Consider the following 21752-nt stretch of genomic DNA (forward strand, 5'->3'; position numbering starts at 1 on the left):
TTTAAGTTGAGCCAGGGGAGTTTTAGGCTAGATGTTAGGAAGAACTTCTTCACTGAAAGGGTTGTGAGGCACTGGAACAGGCTGCCCAGGGAAGTGGTGGAGTCACCATCCCTGGAAGTCTTCAAAAGACGTTTAGATGTAGAGCTTAGGGATATGGTTTAGTGGAGGGCTGTTAGCGTTAGGTCGGAGGTTGGACTCGATGACCTTGAGGTCTCTTCCAACCTAGAAATTCTGTGATTCTGTGATATAATTATATATATATATATATAAAACATGTCTGTGTGTGTATATATATATATATATACACACTTGTATCTCACTGTGGATACTTGCACCAGTGATGACAAAAGTAATACACAGTGAAATGTCCTTTAGTCTCCCAAATCAGCTTCTCTATGTTGTTCACATTTGGATTATTTAGCTTTGATCTGACTCAGAAATTTTAAATCGGACTGTGTTTCTGAGTATAATATCAGAGAACACAGCTGTAGAGTATTTTATATAAGTGAAATACTTGAATTTTTTTTTTATAGTAGACTTGGTATCTGCCATTGTTTTGCAAAAACCTTTATGTACTTGGTGTGCATGAGTGAAAGGTTTCCCCTATTAGAATCAACCCTACTTGTGCTAGCTAATTGTTTGAGAACCAACAAAAATAGAGCTTTGCTGTTTGTGTGAAGTTTATATATATGTGTGTGTGTGTGTGTGTGTGTGTATATTTTTACTTGATAAAGCATTGCTTAGAAATGTTAGGAAATACAGTGCTAGCTGTTGGACTTCACGGCTGCCTGGGGACAGATATGCTGTGGCTTTCAAAAAAACAAATGTACTGTCAAAGCTGTTTGTTTTTTTAATGCTATGAAACCATCCACATAGTCAATTGTATCATCTATGTTGCTGTCACTTCCAGTTTGAATTTACACATGTTCTGTAGTGTTAGTATCTACTTACAGCAAATTGCTGGACAATGAAAAAACAGTATAACCCACTCCTTTACAAGGTGATTCTTCAAAATTAGATTAATTTTATTTTTTTTTCTGCCTTAATAACAATCATAATTAACTGCTAAACATAATTAACTTAAGAACTTAAATAAGGGGGTACAGTCAAATTCTTCTTAGGTACTTAAACTGTTAGTCTAATGTGACTTAAACTGAGCACTCATTTTTTAGTATTATCATGGAAGGACTTCAAAGAGGGCTTTTGTTAGAGAACCTGGCTGGGTTTTTGTAAAATGTTTTACGTCATCGCCTCAGGCTTTTTTGTATTCCATGGTTAGTTCAGCAGTTAAATTTAGATTTTTCAAGGAAGTCTAATTATGCAGGAGGTTGGCAGAGGGGAGATGGTTTTGTCTGGGCCAAAAGAACTAAGACTTAAGGCTAATAGACAAGATATATCTTTTATTATACAATAAAGAATATTATGTGCTGTAAATTTAAGGCAAGGGTAAGTGCAAAAAGCTTATTAAATCACCAAGAAGGCATCTTTGATTATATAATGTTTAAAATTATTCTTTTACGCACAATGGGTCAGTGTCTGCATAAAGCATGTTACATGTCCTCCAGTTTGTTTTAAAAATGAAAACCAACGAACAGATAATCCTCTTCTATTGACCAACAATTGCCAGTAGCAAACGCCTGTAATCACCACTTGTATCACTTGATATCATTGAAGCCAAAGTCTTCTGATACATTTGTGAGAACACCTGTTTAATTTGCACAAGATCAATCTGCAAAGAAAAAAAAAAAAAGCACAAAGCTTAAATATAGTGCATGATCTGAACTCTTAGACACTTACCCCCATCTCCCTCACAGACTATAGAATACTAGCCAAGGGTGTAATGTGCAACTGATTAACTGTGCACATTGTACAAGCCCTCAGTTCCCTCTACAGACAGATAAGCAGCTCCCAAAGCAGTCTTAACAGTTGCTCCTTGCTTTCAGAGAATCACAGAAAGGTTTGGGTTGAAAGGGACCTTAAAGTCCATCTGGTTCCAACCCCGCTGCCATGGGCAGGGACACCTCCCCCTAGACCAGGTTGCTCAAAGGCCCATCCAGCCTGGCCTTGAACACTTCTGCAACTCCCTGGGCAACCTGAGAACCTTACCTAACTTTGCTAGGACTGTAGTATCCTTAGTTCATGCAATTGAACCTTTGGAGTTGAGATGCTTTTCTGCTACAGAGATGGGCAACCACGTTTAGGAAGGTAGACGTAGTATCACTATTTAGCTAGAGATAATTAAACTACTGTATGAAACCTGGCGTCAAAACCAATTGCTTTGTTCATCCACATCTGAACCAGATAAAAGCTTCATTACAGTACGTGATTTTTACAGTTGTGAATGAGGGGCTACATAGAAGGCTGGCTACATATGAGGTCTACAGAGGAGAAAGTTTCTTACCTCGCTGCGAGTGACTATAATCCTGATGAGAGTGGAATCATCCGTGCCAGCTCCTTTCATAGAATAATAAAGTCTTTCTGCAAAAAAGGCTGGGCGATTCAAAGCACATTGCACTGCAATAAAGTATATTTTTAGGATTAGTTCTAGTATAGTATGCTGTATGGTGATACCTAGCATGATGAAGTCAAAATTTATGCTGTAGACAGCTAGAGGTAGATATCAATAAAGATTCAATACTGTAGATTACAGGAACTGCTTTATAAAGCTGAGTTTATCTTGTATCTGAACAAATCAGTTAATCGTTCACAAGAAAAGTTATGGTTATTACCAGTTAACTTGCCTAGAAGTGCTTTTGAAAGCTGGCTGAAACCTTAATTACCAAATCTACATGTATGAACAGATCTTTTCTTTGGATAGCTGGTACTAGGATATGAGGTATTCAACTTGTGGTCCATTGCTAGAGTCTCACTAACAAAAGTACAAAGGTAAAAAGTTCTCATTCTCAAGTAGCTGTGGAATTGATTTTGTTTATTAGTTTGTTCCTTCTCAAAGCCTTTATTTTACATGATTTCAGAGGCTAATTTTTCCTGTAGAACTCTTTAGTAGAATATTATCTGAGAAGATTTTGTTTAATACAGTAGGTTTTAATGGTTATGGCTGCAGAAATGCAGTCACTTTGGTAAGCATTGGTGGGACTTGTGTGTGGAGTACTTGTTTCATTAGTAGTAAATCATACTGGTTCTCACTAACAGCGAATCATGATAAATTTGTAGCGCTTTAGTACAAGAAGTCAGCAGGGAATAGTGAATTCAAAACAGCTCTTCTATTTTGGTGACATTTGCTTTAGAAAATGCTGAACTTTTTGGAGTAGGTGATGGTGGAGAAGAGAACTAGAAAGGGAATTGTGCCTAAAGGAGGTTCTTGTTGGTTCTGCACTTGTGTGGGGGTGGTTCAGCTGTCTGCGCTGAGGTGCCATACAACCAGCACCACTGCTGTTACATTGGTACTCATATAATTTTGCAGAGTGCTGACACACAGAACCACCAGCTCTAAGCCCATTTCTGTGTAGTTACATGTCTTTCCAGAAAAGTGACAAGTAGTTTCTATGTAACCTTTCCTCATTACAGACTTTTTCAAGCTAGATGCTTACTTTCTTCAATCTAAGTGCATAGTGAGTAATTTGAATAACTGAAGTTACTTTTGTATTAGTGGAGTCTCAGACTGTGTATCCATTTGCCATATGGACAGGGCTGAATTGGGTTCTTCTTCAATTACATTTAGAAGGTTTTATTGCCAAGGGATAAGGATAGGGAAGAACATATTACTTACAAATAGCCTTCAAGCCACGTTCCACATTTCCAGAAAATTCTCGATCGATGCTGCTTAACAAATCACGATTAGCGATCTACAAATAAATGAGATTAACATGTGGATAGTGAAATGCAACAACAAGTGGAACCTTAATTCAAAAAATGCTGTACAATCTCATTTGAAATCAGTGAAGAACTCCTACCCTCGAGTATGCCTCAACTGTTGCTTTTAATTGGGGAAAACTTCTGCTTGCCAGAACCATATTAAAGCATGATTCATCAGTCCCAAGTCTTCCTTCTCCTGCTTGGTAAAGACGCTGAGCATCTTCTTGAGCTTTTTGATAATCCACATTTTGATTCTCATCCCGATTCCCCTAAAAGCAAAGATAACAGATATCGAACATTGTTACATGGACAAGGCTATGTTTTAATTGCTTGAAGTGTAGACCCCGCACGCATATGTCCAAAGCTAGAAGTAGGGAGAGTAATACCAGTTTGAAATACATTGCTTTAAGGTTACTTTTTTGGTTTAATAATTCTTGTAAGCAGAAAATAGAAAAGTGGCCCAAAACTCTTCTCTGTAGTGTTTGGTTTAAGCTGTAGATATACTGTATATGTACTGGCACATAATTTTGCCTATATGTACCATCTCATAGGTCTAGTCTTTTTCAGGAGCTATAATTAATTCTCTGTTTTACTTAATAATGTAAGTTTTCTCTTGATTTGTTTCTAGGCTTCAAGTTGCAAAGAATCTTCCCAAATGAACTAATGAATTATCTTTCTGAATATGCACACCTGAAATATCTCAGGCTTTCTATTATATTTAGAATTTGCTAATTTCAAGTATGAATGTCTCTAAAAAGCACTTAGTATAGTTGTTATATGTCAAGTAGGGCTTGCGTGACATTTTATGTGCTTTGGGATTTGTTTTTTTGCTGCACAATGCATGGATGGATACTGCTAAATATACTGGCTGAGTAGGCTAAATACATGCTCTTAAATACTGTTGTGTCTGTAGCTATTAATATTTAAATTATGTGGTTGTCAGTTACTGTAAAGTACTGGATTTATCGAAATAAAAATTAGCATGAGCTTCTCAAGCTTTGCTTTCTTGTGGATTTTGCCTTTGTAATCCTAATACCTAGTGAATAGCTGAACTTTTATAAAGGTAGAAGTAAACAAGATAGTCATAGAAATTCTAACAGCAAATAGGCAGATTTATCACAAAAATTTGGGAAGTTACACTTACTATGTATTTCTTCCTAAACTGCAACTTACTAATCTTCAACGCAAAAAAGAGTCCTATTAATGATACAAAATAAGCAGCCTTCAATGTTCAACTAAGTTCAGCAGCAGCACATAACTAATTCTAGTTTTCTGAAGGGAGGGCTGCAATGTGACTTGGGAGGTAAGTTTTGATTTACAGTGCCTCTAGGCTTGTTTGGGGGGATTCTCACATATTTTACCTACCATAAAGTTTATCGTATCAGTATTACCCAAATGATTTTGTTTATGCAAAAAAAAAAAAAAAAAAAAAAAAGAAAAAGGAATAGTGTCTGGCTTTAACAGCAGTGTGGAACAATGCTTGTGCTATTTACAGTTTGATTGCATCTGCTCAGTAAACAAAATACAAAAAAAAAACAAAACGAACACACACAAGTTCTCTGAGGTAAATAGGGTTCTCAATTAAGTCACTCAGATCATCATATAGATAGGAAGCAACTCTTCCTTGAGGAGGGGCTGAGGTGCTTTGCCTTATCATTAGAGAATGTATTAGTAGTCTAGGGCTAAATTCTAACAAAACCTAGCTCTAGGTAAGCATGCATAGGCAATTCATTTATGGAGCAATTATAAACATACACAGAGTGTATACCCATATCTTAACAAAATAAGCAAGAAAAATTCAAGCTTACTTGGCACATAGATACAAGTAATCGTTCAAAGTGTCCAGAAGTGTCTGCTCTGATGTCTTGTTCGATATCCCTTCCAAATTCTGACTTATAGCAGTTCACTATGTCTCGTATTTCCTGGTTTGTCCTTGTGCAAAGGATCTCAATCAGCACTCTCTCCTGGGTGCCTACTCCCTGTAAGCAGAGGAAAAGAAGGTGTAACTGCAAAACGCCACCTACTTTTTGTTCTACTGTGGAGGAAGAAAAGCAGTCACCTGTTACTTTAAAACTCAATACAACCTACATTGTAAGAGTGGTATTCTTGTAGTGTGAAAGCACCAAGTTTACTGTATGCTTATTTAAAAAGGAATGAAAATTTCCAAAACATTAAATTCTGCACTAGCTTAAGAAATACCCCAAAACTGCACACCCACAATGGTGACATCAGCCAATGATAACAGGAAAAAGGTTTAGGAAGAAAATGAAGAAATTATTTGGCAACCTTATTGTGGGAACATATCGGAGGAAGGCAGAGCCTTATCTCTTGCTTTAAAGGCTATCGTATGCATGTAAATCCTATCTTGATCAGTGTACAAGTGTGTTCCCCATTCCAAATGTGGCTGCTTCCTCAACATGGAGTGTTATCAGGAACTTTTCATAGATGCTTCCCTCTCCTCAGGATAGAAATTAACTGTGGGTTCTGTGTACAGTCAGATCTTACTGGCATGGCCCATTTCTCTTCAAGCAAGGAGTAGATCTATGTGAGACTTCTAAGCAGTATTGTAATATAAATTAAAAAAAAAAAGGTTTATTGTTTTTTGCCTCCAGTAAAGCTAGATCTTCATTTGTGCTCCATATTCTTTAGAGCTCCGCATTCATACATGGGTTAAGTGACTTGTTTCCAGTAATCAGGCACTTGCTCGCCGCTGTAACTCAAGCAAGCAAGCTGGACATACCAGTTTACCTCAATGAAATGTTTAATCCGAGTAGCTGATCTAAATTCCAGTGCAGTCTTAACACCTGAACAAATGCATTCATCACCTGACCTTAAGAAAATATTCTTTCATTTTTGTCCTGTTGAAAAACCTGAGATAATCCAAAAATATCTTTCTGTACCAGTGGCTTGTTCCCAGCAAGGAGAGGTATGTAAACTTCAATTTAAACAGTGGTTACAGCTTAAAAGCACCATGGCTCTTACTAGATTCTAGCAAAAAGTATGACTAAGAGAGTGTCAGAGAACAAAATTCCATCCTGCAGCACTTCATCCCCTGTGGTACATCTGCTGCAAATTGGCCAATCCTGCAAAAATTGGTCAGCACTGGGGCATAAAGCAGAAAATAATTTTAATCCCCAGTCCCTCCATTTACTTTCCACCACAACATTTTTCAACAATGCAGGGATCAGGTATTCTGTTCTCTTAGATGAGTGCTTTAAGATGGTTTTAACTATTTGTTCAGATGAGAACCGTACCTTCATCGCATGATGTAAACTCCAGGCGTCATAGTAGGTGCTAGGCATGAAGAGTGCTAGAATCAATTCTTCCACATTTCCACTTAACTCAGACTTCAGATCTTTAATTAAATCCTGTCCAATTATAAATATAAAAATTAAGTAATTATATAGTATGAGGGCTAGAAAATATTTTGTGACACTGTTCAAGTGGCACAAACTTATCCCAAACCATCCACTTTGAGCAGCTGATGATCTTTTTGTGCTCCTGTTTGCTACAGCACATTGTTATCCCTACCATTCCCTATAAAGCACAGACATCACTCCTTTCTCTATGGATCATAAAAAAGGAAACAGGAGTTAGGTACCGGCCTGCACCTTTAAAATGAGCACAATGAGTGTAATAATGGCATGGCACTGAATTACTCTAGCGAGCTAAGCCCTTGGTGTGGAATCACCACCAATTCTCAACCAATTTCTCAGTTTGGTTCTTATGAGTGGAAAAAAAATATTTTTGAGCTTGTTTGTGCACATAAAAAGCTCATTATTTTCAGACTAATACATAAACAGTTTATGCTTGATTATTTTCTTATCCAATAATCATAACAAACTCAGAGAATCTGCTTGTTCAGTCAGGGTCCTAGCCAGACTCCCCTGTGCCCTCGCTTCTACCAGATATCAGAACACCACTCTGGTAAATAGCAGCTGTTCACCTGGTATGCAACAAAAAGTTAACCGAAAGAGGTGCATTTAAAAAGTGCCCCAAACCACTTCCCAGGACTAAAATGCAATCAGGCAGTTATAGCAGCAGCTGAAAGTTTGTGGTTTTTTTTTTTGTTTACTGATTCAAAGAGCTAGCGAACATACCTTGCCATACATAGTCTTGAAGGCTGCCTTGATTCTTTGCCTTTGATCATTGGAGCGGTTAGCTACAACATCAATGATAGCCTGCTCATCAGTTCCTTGAACACAGAAAGGCAATGTAAGAGCTTAATCATAGAATCCATGTGGTAATCCTTCCAACACTGTGCATTTTATTATTGCCAGTTTGGGCATAGTTACCTAATACATGCATGAATATCAATTAGGTCAATTTACCAAATTTCCTATTTATCTTAGTCTATTAAATTGACCAAGTCATTTTGGAAGCGTGATTTTTGAGAAGATGAAATAGAAAATAAATAAGAGAAAATAAAATAGAAAAAAAAATACAGTAAAAACTGAAGAAAAGGACCAAATAGTCTTAGTAAGTTAGCCAAACAGAAATTTAAGTAGCTGTTGCTTACTTACCAAACCCCTTCATAGCTTTGCGCAGGATTTCTGCATCCCTGTTAGCATCAAAGTTTGGAGCAGCTTGAATTGTGCCCTGGGTATACTGAACTGTTGCTGCAGGCTGAAAATAAGAGCTGTGTTTAACTAGCTGTCTTGCACAATATACATTAAAGTTAAAATCACAACTTTGGAGTCAGCGCTTCAGGAGAAATCACAGAATGGTTCGTTCCATGAGTTCACCATTTTTTCTAACCCAGAAGCAGGATAGCATTTAATTGTGTTCAACAGCTTGGGCCCACCAATGCCTTTACACAGTGGCATGGATGAGGATCGACTTGATGAGTATACACACGTACAGTGTTATGGTTTTGTTTGGGTTATATTCTGAGCGTAGCTGGGAGCTCTTGATGCAGAATACTCTGTACATTAACTTCATCTGCAAAGACATCTTTTACAGTAAAGGACAGTTTGCTGCTTTTAAACCATTTGAGAATATAGAACTAATTTATACCCTTTCATATCAAACTCATTAAGAAAAGCTGTATTAAAATGCCTGCATGCAAATATGCTTACATTTCTTTTTTTCAAATTACAGAGGCGTAAATCTGAATCCTATTGAAAGCAATGGCAACAAATTACTTTTCTGTGTGGCCAAGATTGGTATTTTTTTTTATTATTATTTTTTGCCTTTAGCACAGTGTCCCTCTAAAATAACATCATGGAGGACCCAAATGCTGCAGTGAGTGACGCAGTGCTTTCAGAACTTAATTACTTGAGTTTCCCCTTGCTCAAAATTGCCTCTCATAGCAGTTCTTCCTTGCATTATGGACAAGGACAATTATTGAACAATTGTTACTGAACAATGTGTAATGCTAACATCAAAATACATTTTCAGCCATCACATGTCCTTTCCTCTATGACATATCCCCAGCTCATATTCAGTCCTCCTCCCTACCCCCTGCCACACAACCAATTGTAAAGACACTGCTCTACCCCAGGAAGAGAGAGGTGAAAAAAAAATACAGAAGCCACTTTAAGGTTGATTATAGAAGAAGATACAACACATACCAGACCAGGCATTGGTGACGGTGCTTGTCCACCACTATAGTCTGTTGAAAATGAATTAAAGAACAAGATAAAACGAATTAGTTATATTTCTTATTATGTAAATGCTATCTAATCTGAAAATAAAACCATTTACAAACCTGGTAAGTTACAGGTCTACCACTGCACAAAACCTGTTTGCTAAGGAACAGTAGTTTTAATGATCAGTAACTGAAGTTCTTGCCCTTGGGAACAATGGGAAGAAGTAATCACAGAAGCATTCTGGTATATACACTAGCAAGGGAATTCTAAAAATACTAAATTTACTGGTGGTGTGGGAGCTGGAAGGATCTCTCCTTATTAAATAGTGCTATTCTTGACAAAAGCCAATGTAGGCCATGCCAATGAAGAATGCATGTCCTGTGCTGTCTTTCAAAGTTGTATTACTCTGTTAAAATGTCTAACATATTAACAATAAATACCGAGAATTCATTGGTGCAAAAAGAACTGAAGGAATCTCATTTCGTGATCAAAAGCACTGTGAATACCAATGTTGCAACTACATTTATTATGCTAGAAGTTTATTTTTATCCATAGTACGTATGTACAGTTTTTTTTTTTTTTTTTAACAGCAACTTAGTTATTAGACACAGTGAAACAATGTTTAAAAGAAAGGTTTTGCTGCTCTGAATTTCTTGCAGCCACAACTGACATGTTCTAGGATAAAAATGTTCTTAATAGTAACTGACTACTCAAAGTATGAAAAAAACTGCACTGTTTTTAAGCAATGGTGTGTATTCTCCTTTCCACTTGCCCCTCAATGCCCATGATCACCATGAACACAGAACTGCTCGGATTCTGAAAAACACATCCCTTTCTTTGAGGTTAACAGAGCAGCTAGGTACTTTGTGAATGTTGCCTCTGGATTTCACAGTTCTGGTCAAATACTTGCAGTCTGAAGAACAACAAGCACCTAAATGACCACATCATGATCATTAATCAGTGACAGACGTCCCTTTTGGATGTAATGTATACAGATGGTTCTCATCGGCTCTTTACTGGTCTCATCAAGAAAGGTGGTAGGATGCGTACAGCATACAAACCTCAGTAGCTAAAAGTAGCAAAGATAAGGGCCTGTTTTGTTGCTAACTGTCCTAGTTTAACTTTGGATGCCTGAAGTATCTTAACATATTGCAGGGAAACAGCCACGTACCTGGAATTTGTGCTGGTCCACCTCCACCATAGCTTTGGACAGGAGGCTGGGGATAGCCCCCAAAGGCAGGGCCAGCGGGAGGCACACCAAACCCAGGGCCTGCAGGGGCTGGGAGAAGATCACAGATTTTAGCAAAAGAAATTTTATAAGTGATTTCTGGCACAACACGAGCCAGGTTATTGAGCAGAGCTATGCAAGAGATTAATTTTCTTTTTCTGTGTGTGTGCAGTGGCCTAAAACCCAAAGGTATCAAGGCCCTGCTATCAGCATGCAAGCATTTATGCTAGATAGCAATCTGTCTAGCTGTCTAAATGCTGCTGCCTAAATTGATCACTGAACAAAGCTGCTTTTCATTACTACATCTACCAAGCACAAAGAACAGTTACAACAGAAATAACTCCCAAGTGGTGCTGTGACAAAGGACCTTACCTCCAGGGTAAGATGGCATTCCTCCAGCCTGGGGAGCTCCAGGGTAGCCCCCTGGGGCAGGATACCCCGCTGCCCCTGGATACCCAGCATTCGGTGGTGCCGCAGGGTAGGTCCCTCCTCCTGCGGGGGGGTATCCTGCGGGGTAGGTGTACTGACCAGCTGGCGGATAGACAGACTCCTGCCCTGTTGGCTGAAACACAAAGCCCAAAGATCTCTGTGTGCCCGTTATCAGGATGCTAGAGTAAAAACTCTCAAAGTGTCCACGTATATAATGCTGTGATTAGATTTAGCTCTTAGGAGCAGCAGCATTCCCTAAGCCTGGGTGTGGGCCTTCTGGATGGGTTCTCTTGCTCTTAAAAAACAGGTATTTAAAATCAGCTTTATAACATGTACCATATGGACTTAATAGAAACGATCCTTACTCACAAACAATAGAAGGGTGAGCCACACATTATGTACAGTACACACCCATTCTTGCATACAGAAAACACATAAAAAGCAAAATAGTAAAGTCTACCTCAGATGTTTTCCTCAGGTTTGGTTGCTCCAACATTTCTTAGCCCCAGATTACTGTGCCCATAGTACAGTGAGATCCACTTCCATAGCAGTAGTCTAACCTTTCTCAGCCTGACTCAACAAAAAAATTTTAATGGAATTTAAATTCACAAATCCAAAGTAAGGATCCCCAAAAGCCCTGCTGGGATGGCCATTATAGATGGAAATCTTTCATATTGATTTATTTGCACAGGTTATTGCTTTGGGCATCATGAGTAAGACTAGAAAACCTAGAATGACTCATCTAGCATTTAAAGTTTTTTTTTTTAAATTCATCCACTAAAGTTGGCTACATTTTAGATGCTAGCTTAAAAAAAATAAAAAATAAATAAATCATACAATATAGTTAAAGTGGCAAGCAGGATAAATTACAGCTTTAGAGCTTTTCAGTATTTTAGCAGGATACAGTGAGTTCCATCCTTAAGTCTAGTTCAGTACAGCATAAAACCATATAAAATTCCCACAATCACATTATCAGCACTGTACTAACAAAAGCATAGAGGTGCATCTAGCTTTGAAAAATGATGCAGGCATATCAAAAACACTGCAGTATCAGCCACACCTGATACATTCCAGCCTCCTGTGTTTTGTTGGAATATATAGTCCGTTCAGTCATGAGCTGAAGGTGGAACAAAGTACTGTGGCTGAAGGATTGGGGGGTCAAAGTCAAGCTACGGTGTCCTGTATCCTCAGAAAAATACTTACTTGGTGTTGTATGAAAGCTGCATACTTGAGCTTGGATTGCTCAGCAGCTTTACTCTTCCTGAATGTAATAGTCACTTAAGTTTGTTCAGCATCTCTGTAAATACTGGGATATGGGTACACATGTTATTTGGTAGAGACTGGTTCAGACAATACCTCTGATCCTGTACCTAAAGACCCTTCCATTTATGTAAGAACTACTGATACTTCAAAAAATTATTTGCTGAGATAGCTATAGAGAGAGAGAAAAAACAACCCACAAGACCAGGGCATCAGACCAAAGCAGAACCAACCAACTGACCAAAAACCCTTCTGGAACAACAGGCAATATTAAAAAAAATAGGTCATAAACTTTCTTCTTGGAATTCATGTGAGACAACTGTAGAGTCTCACTTAGGGATGGATATGTGGATGACAACAAAGACCATCATCTATAGCAAATACTTTATATGGACTAACAGCTGCTATTTACACACACATATAGCACGGTAAGAAGGGCTACTGACAGCACGTAAATGCGTTAGGAGTGCAGCACATTTAACAGCCATACTTACAGGATAGCCAGGGAAACCAGGGTAGCCAGAAGGGGGATAGCCTGGGTATGACATTCTGGAAAGAAAAAAAAAAATTGTCAGGCACTGTAGATGAGTTTGCAGTAGCTATTTGCTGGCTAATTACCCGTGACATCACTTGAACAACGTGTTCAGTGCATTCGGTATTGCTAAGAGTATTTGTCAGCTACTAAACCACAAAACCTTTCCCTTTTCCATACACATGACAGCAGCAAGCAGGATTTCGAAGAGAACCATCATCAACTTTGCAATTAACTGCTGCCCTTAATTAGTGTCAGAGAGATACTGACACATGGTAAGAGACCTGACTCCCAAATAATTCTGAAATAGAGATTTCAGACCTTTAAGTGCCAGCAGAAGGGGGCTGAGCCTCTGCCAGAATAGAGACAGAAGAGTCAGGCTAAAGTAGGTCTCAATTCTGTAACGCATCAAGCATTTCTCCTGTCAGCCTGCACTCCTCCATTCACAGGAATAGTTCTTGTGAGGAGAGTAGTTCCTTATCTATCCCAGAGAAAAGGATCATTCGATCATTTGTGGTCAACTGTTTCCTGCTTTTGGCTATTCTGATGTGTGTGCACTGCTAAATGCAGGCCAATGATTTAAAAGATCAAATAAAGTGATTAAAAATAACACACACAAAATTTATGCTAGCTGTTACAGGTATGACAGCAGGACAGGTTCACTATGCACATGTTAATGGCAAGCTGAAGCATGGGAGGACCATGGTGGTTGAGCAATCACAACTCAGTTACTTTGACCTTTAAGTCTCTTTCAAAATTCCACGTTTGTCTGACTCCTGCAAAGCACAGTGACTCAGACTTTCTGGTGTTGATGACATGGGACATCCTTTAAAATTAAACTGCACCAGATGCTGGTCAGTGCACCATGAAAAAGGCTTGCAAAGATCTAAATTTTAAGCTAAAATGAGTACTTAATGTTAAGAAAGAAAACTCTACGAATGGAGGTTTATAATCTAAATGTTTTAGAATCATTAAGGTTGGAAAAGAGATGTAAAAAAAAGCTATTAGCATAATACAAATTTACAGATAAGCCATGCCAAAAAATGGGAGGAAAAGGTCAGACAAGAGAAGTAGCAAAGGTGCCTGGTTTTGAGCATGCATGCCTTTTAGTGTTTCATTGACTATTCTGCCAAGAAATGCCTCCGTGAGACATTCCTGTCTTGCATAAAGGTCGCTGAAGAGGGAAAGAGGCGGGGAACCTGCTGGAGGGGGAGATCCCAGCATGAAACCCACCTTCAGAGCAGCTCCTTAGTAACCTGTGCACATCGTCACGTGTGTAAGAACTGCTTGGGCTGGGAAGGGGGGAATCTGTTTTGTTTTTAAATTGTTTAAAAATTAAGCTGCTATTTTAGAATTTATGAAGAGAAAGAGTGAATTTAGCCTCTCTACAAATACTTTATGCTGATGGAATTATTTTTGTTTCTTACTTTAATACTATCGCACTCATGCTCAAAACACCAAGATGAGGAAGCATCCAGGTATGAGTTCAGCTTCCCGATTTCCACCACACATCATTTGTAATCCCTCAGCATTATTTAATTTGTGTAGGAAATTTCTGTTTCCTGGTAGTAGCTATTTGTTTTAGTCCCGTTTTTAATAGAGGGACCTGTGGAGTAGCAGCAGAACAGGCCAGAGATCATCAACCACGTCCCCAACCAGTTGGGCAGGGAGTTTTGACGTCATTAGCCACACTACTAAACATCTACAAACTACTAATGGCAGGGGAAAAAATCCTGTTAATGTTAACAAGCCAGATTCCCTGATCATGGACTGGGAGTTACTTCCTGCATGTTTATAAGATAGTATCTTAGCTGCATAAATCAAAGGAAATTGGATATATAACTATACATGTAATACAGTTAATGACTATTTATGTTTCTAGTTATTTGTTGGCCAAAACAAATGGTTATGAAAGCAGTATTCCTACTGCATTGTACCATTAATTGCAGAAGAACTCATTGCCTGAAATATCTCAGATTTAATGTGGAAAACATTAAAACGTAGAGCAAGTTAGTTCAAATAAGAGCCAAAACAAACTTGTAGAACAGTACAACTATACAGTCTCCTACTGATAAACTAGGATCATCTCTTAGAGGGTCTTTTAAAATAAATAAAGGGGGGGGAAGAACAGTATGAGGTGTACTTGTGGATCTATGCTTTGATCATAACCACTACTAATTGCTATTTGTTTTCCTAAGAGGAAGCTCCTTAAACCAATACCCATACAGTATTTACTGCTGACAGCTATTTGAGTTGACTTTTAATTCTGGCCCTCAACAACACATTTCTTCTGGTATTTCTGTTACTTAAACACCAACTGTAACTCTATTCAGGAACAAGACGATTAGCAACACTTCCTCTGGATTTCAGTGCCACTCCTCTTGTTTAGAGGAAAATACTGCCCGCAAAACTGAATATTAAAAAATAAAACCCCAAAACTTCTGTTTTTCAGCTTTATATAATTCAATTAAAGTTACACTGTTAGCAAGACAATAACACGTAAAACTTGAAGGTGTGCACAGTATCATTTCCCCTGTTATTACTTTCTTTGCTTTTCATAGTGCAAAATCAACAGCTGGTGACTGCAGGTCAGCTGTTTTGACAGCTGTAAAAAGTTTAATTTGTATGTAAATGGGACCCAAATTAACCACCTGTGTACACCTATGACAAAGAGCATGCTAAAACTGCTTAACACCTTCCTTACTGTCACTGTTTCGGTTCCTTTTCTAGGATTTGGATAATTTGTGACACAAATTCTTTTGGGAATGACAGCGTTTTGTTTAATCATCCCCCTCTACCCAGACCCCATCAATACTTCTTATTTTGTGTTTTTAACTCAGGAGGACGACAAAATTTTTGTCAGTTTCCTTGATCGTTCCGGGCGGTACCTTCAGTGCCAAGCGGGGCTTTGAGACTCGCCTCAGGTACCCGAGTCTCTGAAGACCTTACAGTGCCCAGCCAGCAGTACTGACTGGAACAGCCTTCATACACACATCCCCGAGGAGAGGCACGAATTCCCTTACACAACACCAAGAGCTTGATAACAAACCGCAGCTGCTCCCCTGGCTCACCACCTCCCTCACAGCACCTGAGGCCGGGCCCGTTACCGCCCGCCCAGCCGCACCGCCTCAGGCTTTTCGGGGCTCCCGGCACGCTGCCGGCCCAGCCGACCCCCGGCGTCCCAAACTTTGGTGTTTTTTTGGTCGTTTGGGCGGGGCGGGGGCGCTGGCTGCGCAACACCGGGCGGGCAGAGGAGGGCCCGGGGTGGGGACAGGGCAGGGACAGGGCAGGGCAGGGCAGGGGGCTCGAATCAGCCCCGAACCCACCCCCGGCGTCTTTAAAGGACCCCCTGGGGGCTGCCCCACCCTTTGGGGCCATGGGGCCGCCGCCGCCCGCCTGGGGCAGGGCAGGGTGGTCGTGGAGCTCTGCGGGCTCCCCCCGGGGGTCCGCAGCAACCTGGGTGCGGTGAGGCGAGGCACGGCCGCAGGAACCGGCCGCAGGTAGCAGCCGCTCTGGTTGCTCCTCCCGAGGAGAGCGGGGCTGCGGGGCGGGCCGGCTCCTCGCCCTGCCGAGCCCCCGAGGCTGTGGGGTCTCCCCGGGGTCCATGGGGCTGATCCCGAGCCCGCCCGGAGGCGGCGGGGCCAGGCCGGGCTGCTTAAGGCGGGGGACGCGCGAGTCTCGTCAGCAGCCCCCATCCCCCCCCCCGCCGCCTCACCTGAGGGAAGCCGCGGAGCCGCCGGCCTCTGTCCCGCAGCCGCCCCGCAAAATGGAGGCTGTGGGGCCAGGCGGGGCCCGCCCCGCCCCCGCCACCGGGCCCGCCCCGCTGCCCGCGGGCAGGGCCGCCGCGCCCCGGCCCGGGCCAGCGGATCGCGGCGGTGCCGCCCCTGCCAACCCAGGACCCCTTTTCCCGTCCGTGCAGGCTCGCCCCGTGTCCCCGGAGGCGGCGGTATGCGCCCTCCTCCCTCGGAGCGGCGGGGAGGTAAGCGGCGGGCGGCGGTGCCGCGGGGGGGCTGCGTGAGGGAGGCGCTGCCGCCACACCTGAGCCCTCGGTCAGCCGCCCGGCAGGCCGGGGGGGCGGCCTCGGAGCGGCTTCCCCTTGGCACCGGTGCTGTGAAATCGCACCCTACCTAGCGCGTGTGGCTTTGAAACAGGTCTGTTTGCTAGCAACACGTCAGGGTGCAGCTCAAATCGCTCGTCCGGTAGCTGGCAGTCAGTCAGCCAAGTCACCTAGACCCCCAGAACAACGCAGTGGCAAAGCACAGCAAGGACTCCATCAGGCCTGCAGGAGTTACTCCTTTCCTTAGAGTTACTCAAGATCTAGGTCCCAAGAAAGCATAAAGGTAGGACTGGCCTGACTAATACACCCCTTTCCCTAGGCGAAATCTCTATTGTTGTCACCTGTATGCAACTAACTGCTGTGGGAAGTGCAGTCAGTGTTTTCTGTTTATTTTTGAGTCTATTGTAATGCTTATTCATATTATATTTAGCACAAACCCTACACACACATATTCCTGTCTTTACCCTGTGGCTAATTGTAAGAGATTCTGAGCAGCAAGGTACAGTTTATGAAGGATCCACCCATGCTGTTATGCAGTGGTTACTTGTGATTATTCAAAATAACTTCTTCCTACTCTTTATGATTAGCATATGTTAGCAGTTTAGAGACCATTAAAATGCAAGCAATCTTATCCTGTAACCTTGTGTGGTACTCGAATGCTAGATGCCAAGTAAAGCCACTGTTCTCTTTGTCTGTAAAATAGCATTAGGTGCAGGCAGCAGAAAATAGGTGGCTAATAATTTACCATGCCTGCCCACTTCAAGTGAAAAGCACGTAAAAACATATAAAGAATCTAATATAAATGATCTATCTTCAGCAATATTGGGCTTTTATCTTCTTTGTCCAGAACACATCATGAACAGCTTTAAGAATTTAATCCTTACCGCATTTTTCAATTTATGCTTCCAGCAGATGTGTAGTATACTTTACCTCTGTTAAGCTCATTTCTTTCAGAATAGGTATATATTAAAATTCCTGTTTCTATAGGAACCAAACACACTTATAAAACATGATTCTTTATCTCTTGTATTTAGTGGACTGTTTGGATTTGAACTACTCAAGAAAGGAACCATCTGTTTTTACAAACAAGTGGGAAAAGAGCGAGAGAAAAAGTAGCATACATCTAAAGAATCCCAATCTATGTTCAATGTGTTGCATGTGTGTTTGTTAACAGGAATATCTGGAATGACTTTTAAAGCATTGGAATGGGACCATTGTGGTCATCTAACTTCACTCTATATTCAAGGAAATCCATTGCCTTGTTACCACAGTTGGAGCTGTACATTTAGGAATGCTTCTTAAACCCCCTAGAGTCAATACAACCTCCCAGTTCTAGAAAAATCAAGGTCAGTAAAATAGGGAGACAAACTCTTGCTCATTTCTTTTGTAATATCCTTGCATCTTCTGCAAAGACATGATACTGGACAGAATTCTGGCCCAGAGGAACTTATCTCAACTATATACTTGTACCATATGCTATCAGTACATATAAAACAAAACTCCCCCCTGCTCCCCCCCTCCAAGTAATTTATTGCCTGTAACATAGGACACTAAATGCATTGCTGCTTCTCAGTGATGTGTATCCTGGTTGGAGTCCTTCACGCTTAATATAAAGCATTGCTTTTGATCTTATATTTTAGTCAGTACAGTTAAAGGGGAAAGTTTCCTATAGTTCACAGTAAGCAACAAGATCTGGTCAGCTTTGAACCATGGGTCAAAGTATAACAAACCAACAAGATACTGCAGTGATCCAAGTCAAAGTTAAGTACTAAAGGTATTTTCCCTCTTACAGTACCTTGTGACTGCAGTAATTAAAATGCAGATAGTCAAAGTTAGCTGTTGAGTTAACCTCCTGTGTGAACAGGGAGCAGAGCAAGTACAGTTCACTCCAGAAAATGTTTGGTTTGCTGAAATGAGAGTTACTACCCAATGAGTCATGTTAGGACTCCACCCACTTAGTCCAAACATAAGGGTTTCATGCAAACCTTACAACTGCCGTCAAGGTCCGCAGTTCTGCTGGGTGGAACCACAGTAAAAATAGACACTTCATCCTTACTCAGAGCATGCAAGGAGAACAGCAGGTTGTTCTGCTAGATTACTTGAAATAGCGTGTCCAACAATTTTCACCACTGATGTTTTACTCCTCATGATTAAAACCACATATTTCAGATTCGTTACTAATAAGTAGATGGCATCCATCCACAGGCTCGCAACATTTTGCAGCAGACTGCAGGATTTTGCCAAGAAACTTAAATGACTCAGCTGACATGGCAAAGTTAGTGACCTTCATCCCAGTATACTGAAATAATCAGCAAATGAAATTGTGATTCTGGCAGCAAGGATACTTTTTAAACATCAAATTGCAGATTACAAGTTTTATTTGTTACTTTCAACAACGTAGAACACTTACTCTTATCTCCACTTTCCAAGGCTTACAACCAAACACAAAGATGTTCATGTTAAAGATGAATCACTGGACATGCTGGATCAGGCTGACACGTTTATTCTGAATGAGGAACTCAGTATAAGCCGCTTGGACTTGACAAGAAGAACCCATAATTAAACTAGAGAAGATGGAAATTAGCATGACCAAGGAGGAAGAATTTGAAAGTAAGCACAAAGGCCATGTTGAAAAAGGAATTTGTTGAATTCTGCTAAGTTGGTCTGGGATCAATTCCAAGTTTTCTCTTGATGAAGTTCTTAAAAGTTAGGAACAAGCCAATGGTACCTGCGGATGAAACTGAAGTATCACCAATACTGAGAATAATTCAAACCAGAATAAGTATGGGGATCGTTATAACATCTAGATTTGCTAATTAAGAAGTGCTGTAATGCCAGGTCATGCATTTAAATTAGTAATTTCTATGGTAATTTGGAGTTCAACTGCAAGTGACAGCAGTGAAAGGATTAGGGTGGTGCTCAGCCATTGAAAATGACAGACACCAAGAGGCAAACAAGGAATTTCTAACAGGGAAGTATTAATATATTCTTATATCCATTGATCTATACACTGATACAGGTATGGTCTGTACCAACAAGAAACACTGAAAATAAGTTTAAAATGGGCAGCTAAGTGAACAAAGCATAAACAGGGCAGGAGAAGAGAGGAGATGCAGCTTAATATGTTTAGTGTAGCAAAAGGAAGGCTGCTGCATGATGACTATCTATAACACAAGATGTATAAATACCAGGAAGAACATGAATTGAAATTTAATAAGGACAAAGGGTATTTAGGTGTATTTAAAACAGATTTTAAGATGTGGTTGGTCCAAACAGGAAAGAACTGAATTCATGATTCAGGAAACTCCCTCTGAAGTAAAGCTAGTGGATACAGGGAACCAGAGAAGGTGGCGACAACGAAGTAGTGGCTGTTAAACATACAACTAGCAACACAAACTTCTTTCTCTATTCGGAGAAATGCATGGCATTAGCCTTTTTCTTCCATCACATCATGAATTTAGGATGTCAGACTGTAATTGTTTTTTTTTTTTAGCCAACACAATGCAGTTCGCAAGGACTTACTTTAGATCTTAGTCTAATCCTACAGTCACCATTACTAGAATTGTTCTGTGCATCATCAGTCCTAAGTACTTTACAGATGTCATAGGAAACCTGACTGTTGCATACTGCCTATCCACAAACTTCTCATGAAGAATCATCTAATTGTCATCTGCAAACCTTGCAGCACAACAGAGCAACAAGGAAGCTAATTACCATCATGCATCTGCAATTTCCATTGTGGTATACAACTTTTGTTTCTACTGCTGAAACTGTAATCATTTCAGAAATATTGTGGTTTTAATAAGGCATTTCTATTAAAGTTCATCCAGCAAGTATTTATTTTGGTAAACTACACAGAGTACCTTCATGTGCTTGTGGATTTTACATTCGCTTGCTCAAAGAGGCAACCAAGTACAATCTTATACTAGGAAAATGTCAGAAAAAAAGCATGTCTATATGCTAATTAAACTGCAGGTTATCAGAGGTTACCATGCTCAATGAAAAGACAATTAACAAATAATTAACAATAAATTAAAAAAAAAATAATAATAACAATAGCTTTGTCAAAACTATTTGGAGAAATGCATCCTAAACAGAAAAGGAAGAAATGCCCCTAGTAGATCCAAGGACTCAGTGATTTACAAATAGTAGCAAATTAGAGCTTGAAATCCTTGATGTTTCTTGACTCCCAAGCTTTTTCCACTAGGTTACTTATGCAATTTCAGGTTTTTAGATACGAGATTCCCTACAGTGGAGCAATAGAAGACCTTTAGGATTTCTTGCCTAGATTTTCAAACTTCAGAGAAGGCAATGCCTCTTTCTTCAGCCTCCTAAGTAATAATGACACAGCACAGGCTTTACAATCAAGCAAAATGATGCATTACACTGTGCTTGCAATATTGTCCTTCACAAGAGTGGCCACTGAAATTTGAAAATTCTGCAAAGCAAGGTTTACAATACACCACTCAGCCAGTAACAGAATGGATGGAATCAAATATAGCATTTTTAAGATGGCAACTGTTTTTCTACTCCAATTCTTTGTATTTGTCACTGTGATGTCTAGCATACAGCTGAACCTACAGATAATGGGCTCTTCTGACACACCGGTTTTGCAGTGCATCATTCTACACGGGAAGAGACAGCTTCAATCCCTCGTAACGCATCATCGTTCATCTTCAGGTACTTGTAAGGACTGTGGCAAATTCCACAATACCTTTTCTGTAAGTAATGACCACAAATTGATCTTTCTTCGCAGAACTTTGCATTTCGTACATAGCTGCTGACTAAATAGAATAGCTCTTCAACTTGAAATCTTTCAACTCCGAATCTTTCTTACAC

General features: G+C 40.3%; 2 protein-coding genes across 3 annotated transcripts in view; one reads left to right on the plus strand and one right to left on the minus strand.

The window, feature by feature from the left end:
• PPP3CB (protein phosphatase 3 catalytic subunit beta) overlaps nt 1-4811 on the plus strand; it is a 52835-nt gene extending 48024 nt beyond the window's left edge. Inside the window, exon 16 of the transcript XR_004253496.1 lies at nt 4445-4811. The gene's annotated coding sequence lies outside the window, so the exon portion shown is untranslated. The remainder of the gene's footprint in view (nt 1-4444) is intronic.
• ANXA7 (annexin A7) lies at nt 1005-16639 on the minus strand. 2 transcript variants are annotated; one of them, XM_032191699.1, is made up of 13 exons: nt 16572-16639; nt 12819-12873; nt 11008-11197; nt 10579-10686; nt 9390-9430; nt 8340-8442; nt 7917-8011; nt 7071-7184; nt 5625-5795; nt 3915-4085; nt 3731-3806; nt 2402-2514; nt 1005-1729 (listed from the first exon to the last, which is right to left on the minus strand). In XM_032191699.1, the coding sequence occupies exons 2-13, from the start codon at nt 12870-12872 to the stop codon at nt 1607-1609; spliced, it is 1359 nt and encodes a 452-aa protein (XP_032047590.1). In that variant the 5' UTR covers nt 12873; nt 16572-16639; the 3' UTR covers nt 1005-1606. The 2 variants fall into 2 exon arrangements, with proteins under 2 accessions (XP_032047590.1, XP_032047591.1); XM_032191700.1 differs by lacking the exon at nt 16572-16639 and adding an exon at nt 11525-11634 and having other exon boundaries at nt 12819-12835.
• Between the last annotated feature and the right edge of the window lie 5113 nt (nt 16640-21752).

This window comes from Aythya fuligula, chromosome 7 (genome assembly GCF_009819795.1).
Source record: "Aythya fuligula isolate bAytFul2 chromosome 7, bAytFul2.pri, whole genome shotgun sequence".
NCBI lineage: Eukaryota > Metazoa > Chordata > Aves > Anseriformes > Anatidae > Aythya > Aythya fuligula.

What these genes read in the sequence shown, in the direction of transcription:
- ANXA7 (XM_032191699.1), bottom strand. Translation starts at nt 12,872, where the DNA reads ATGTCATACCCAGGCTATCCCCCTTCTGGCTACCCTGGTTTCCCTGGC. An exon ending in TGGACCAGCACAAATTCCAG is followed by an intron (nt 9,431 to 10,578) that starts GTACGTGGCTGT and finishes CATTTTCAACAG; the next exon opens with ACTATAGTGGTGGACAAGCA. An exon ending in GTTTACATCATGCGATGAAG is followed by an intron (nt 5,796 to 7,070) that starts GTACGGTTCTCA and finishes CTCTGCTTACAG; the next exon opens with GGAGTAGGCACCCAGGAGAG.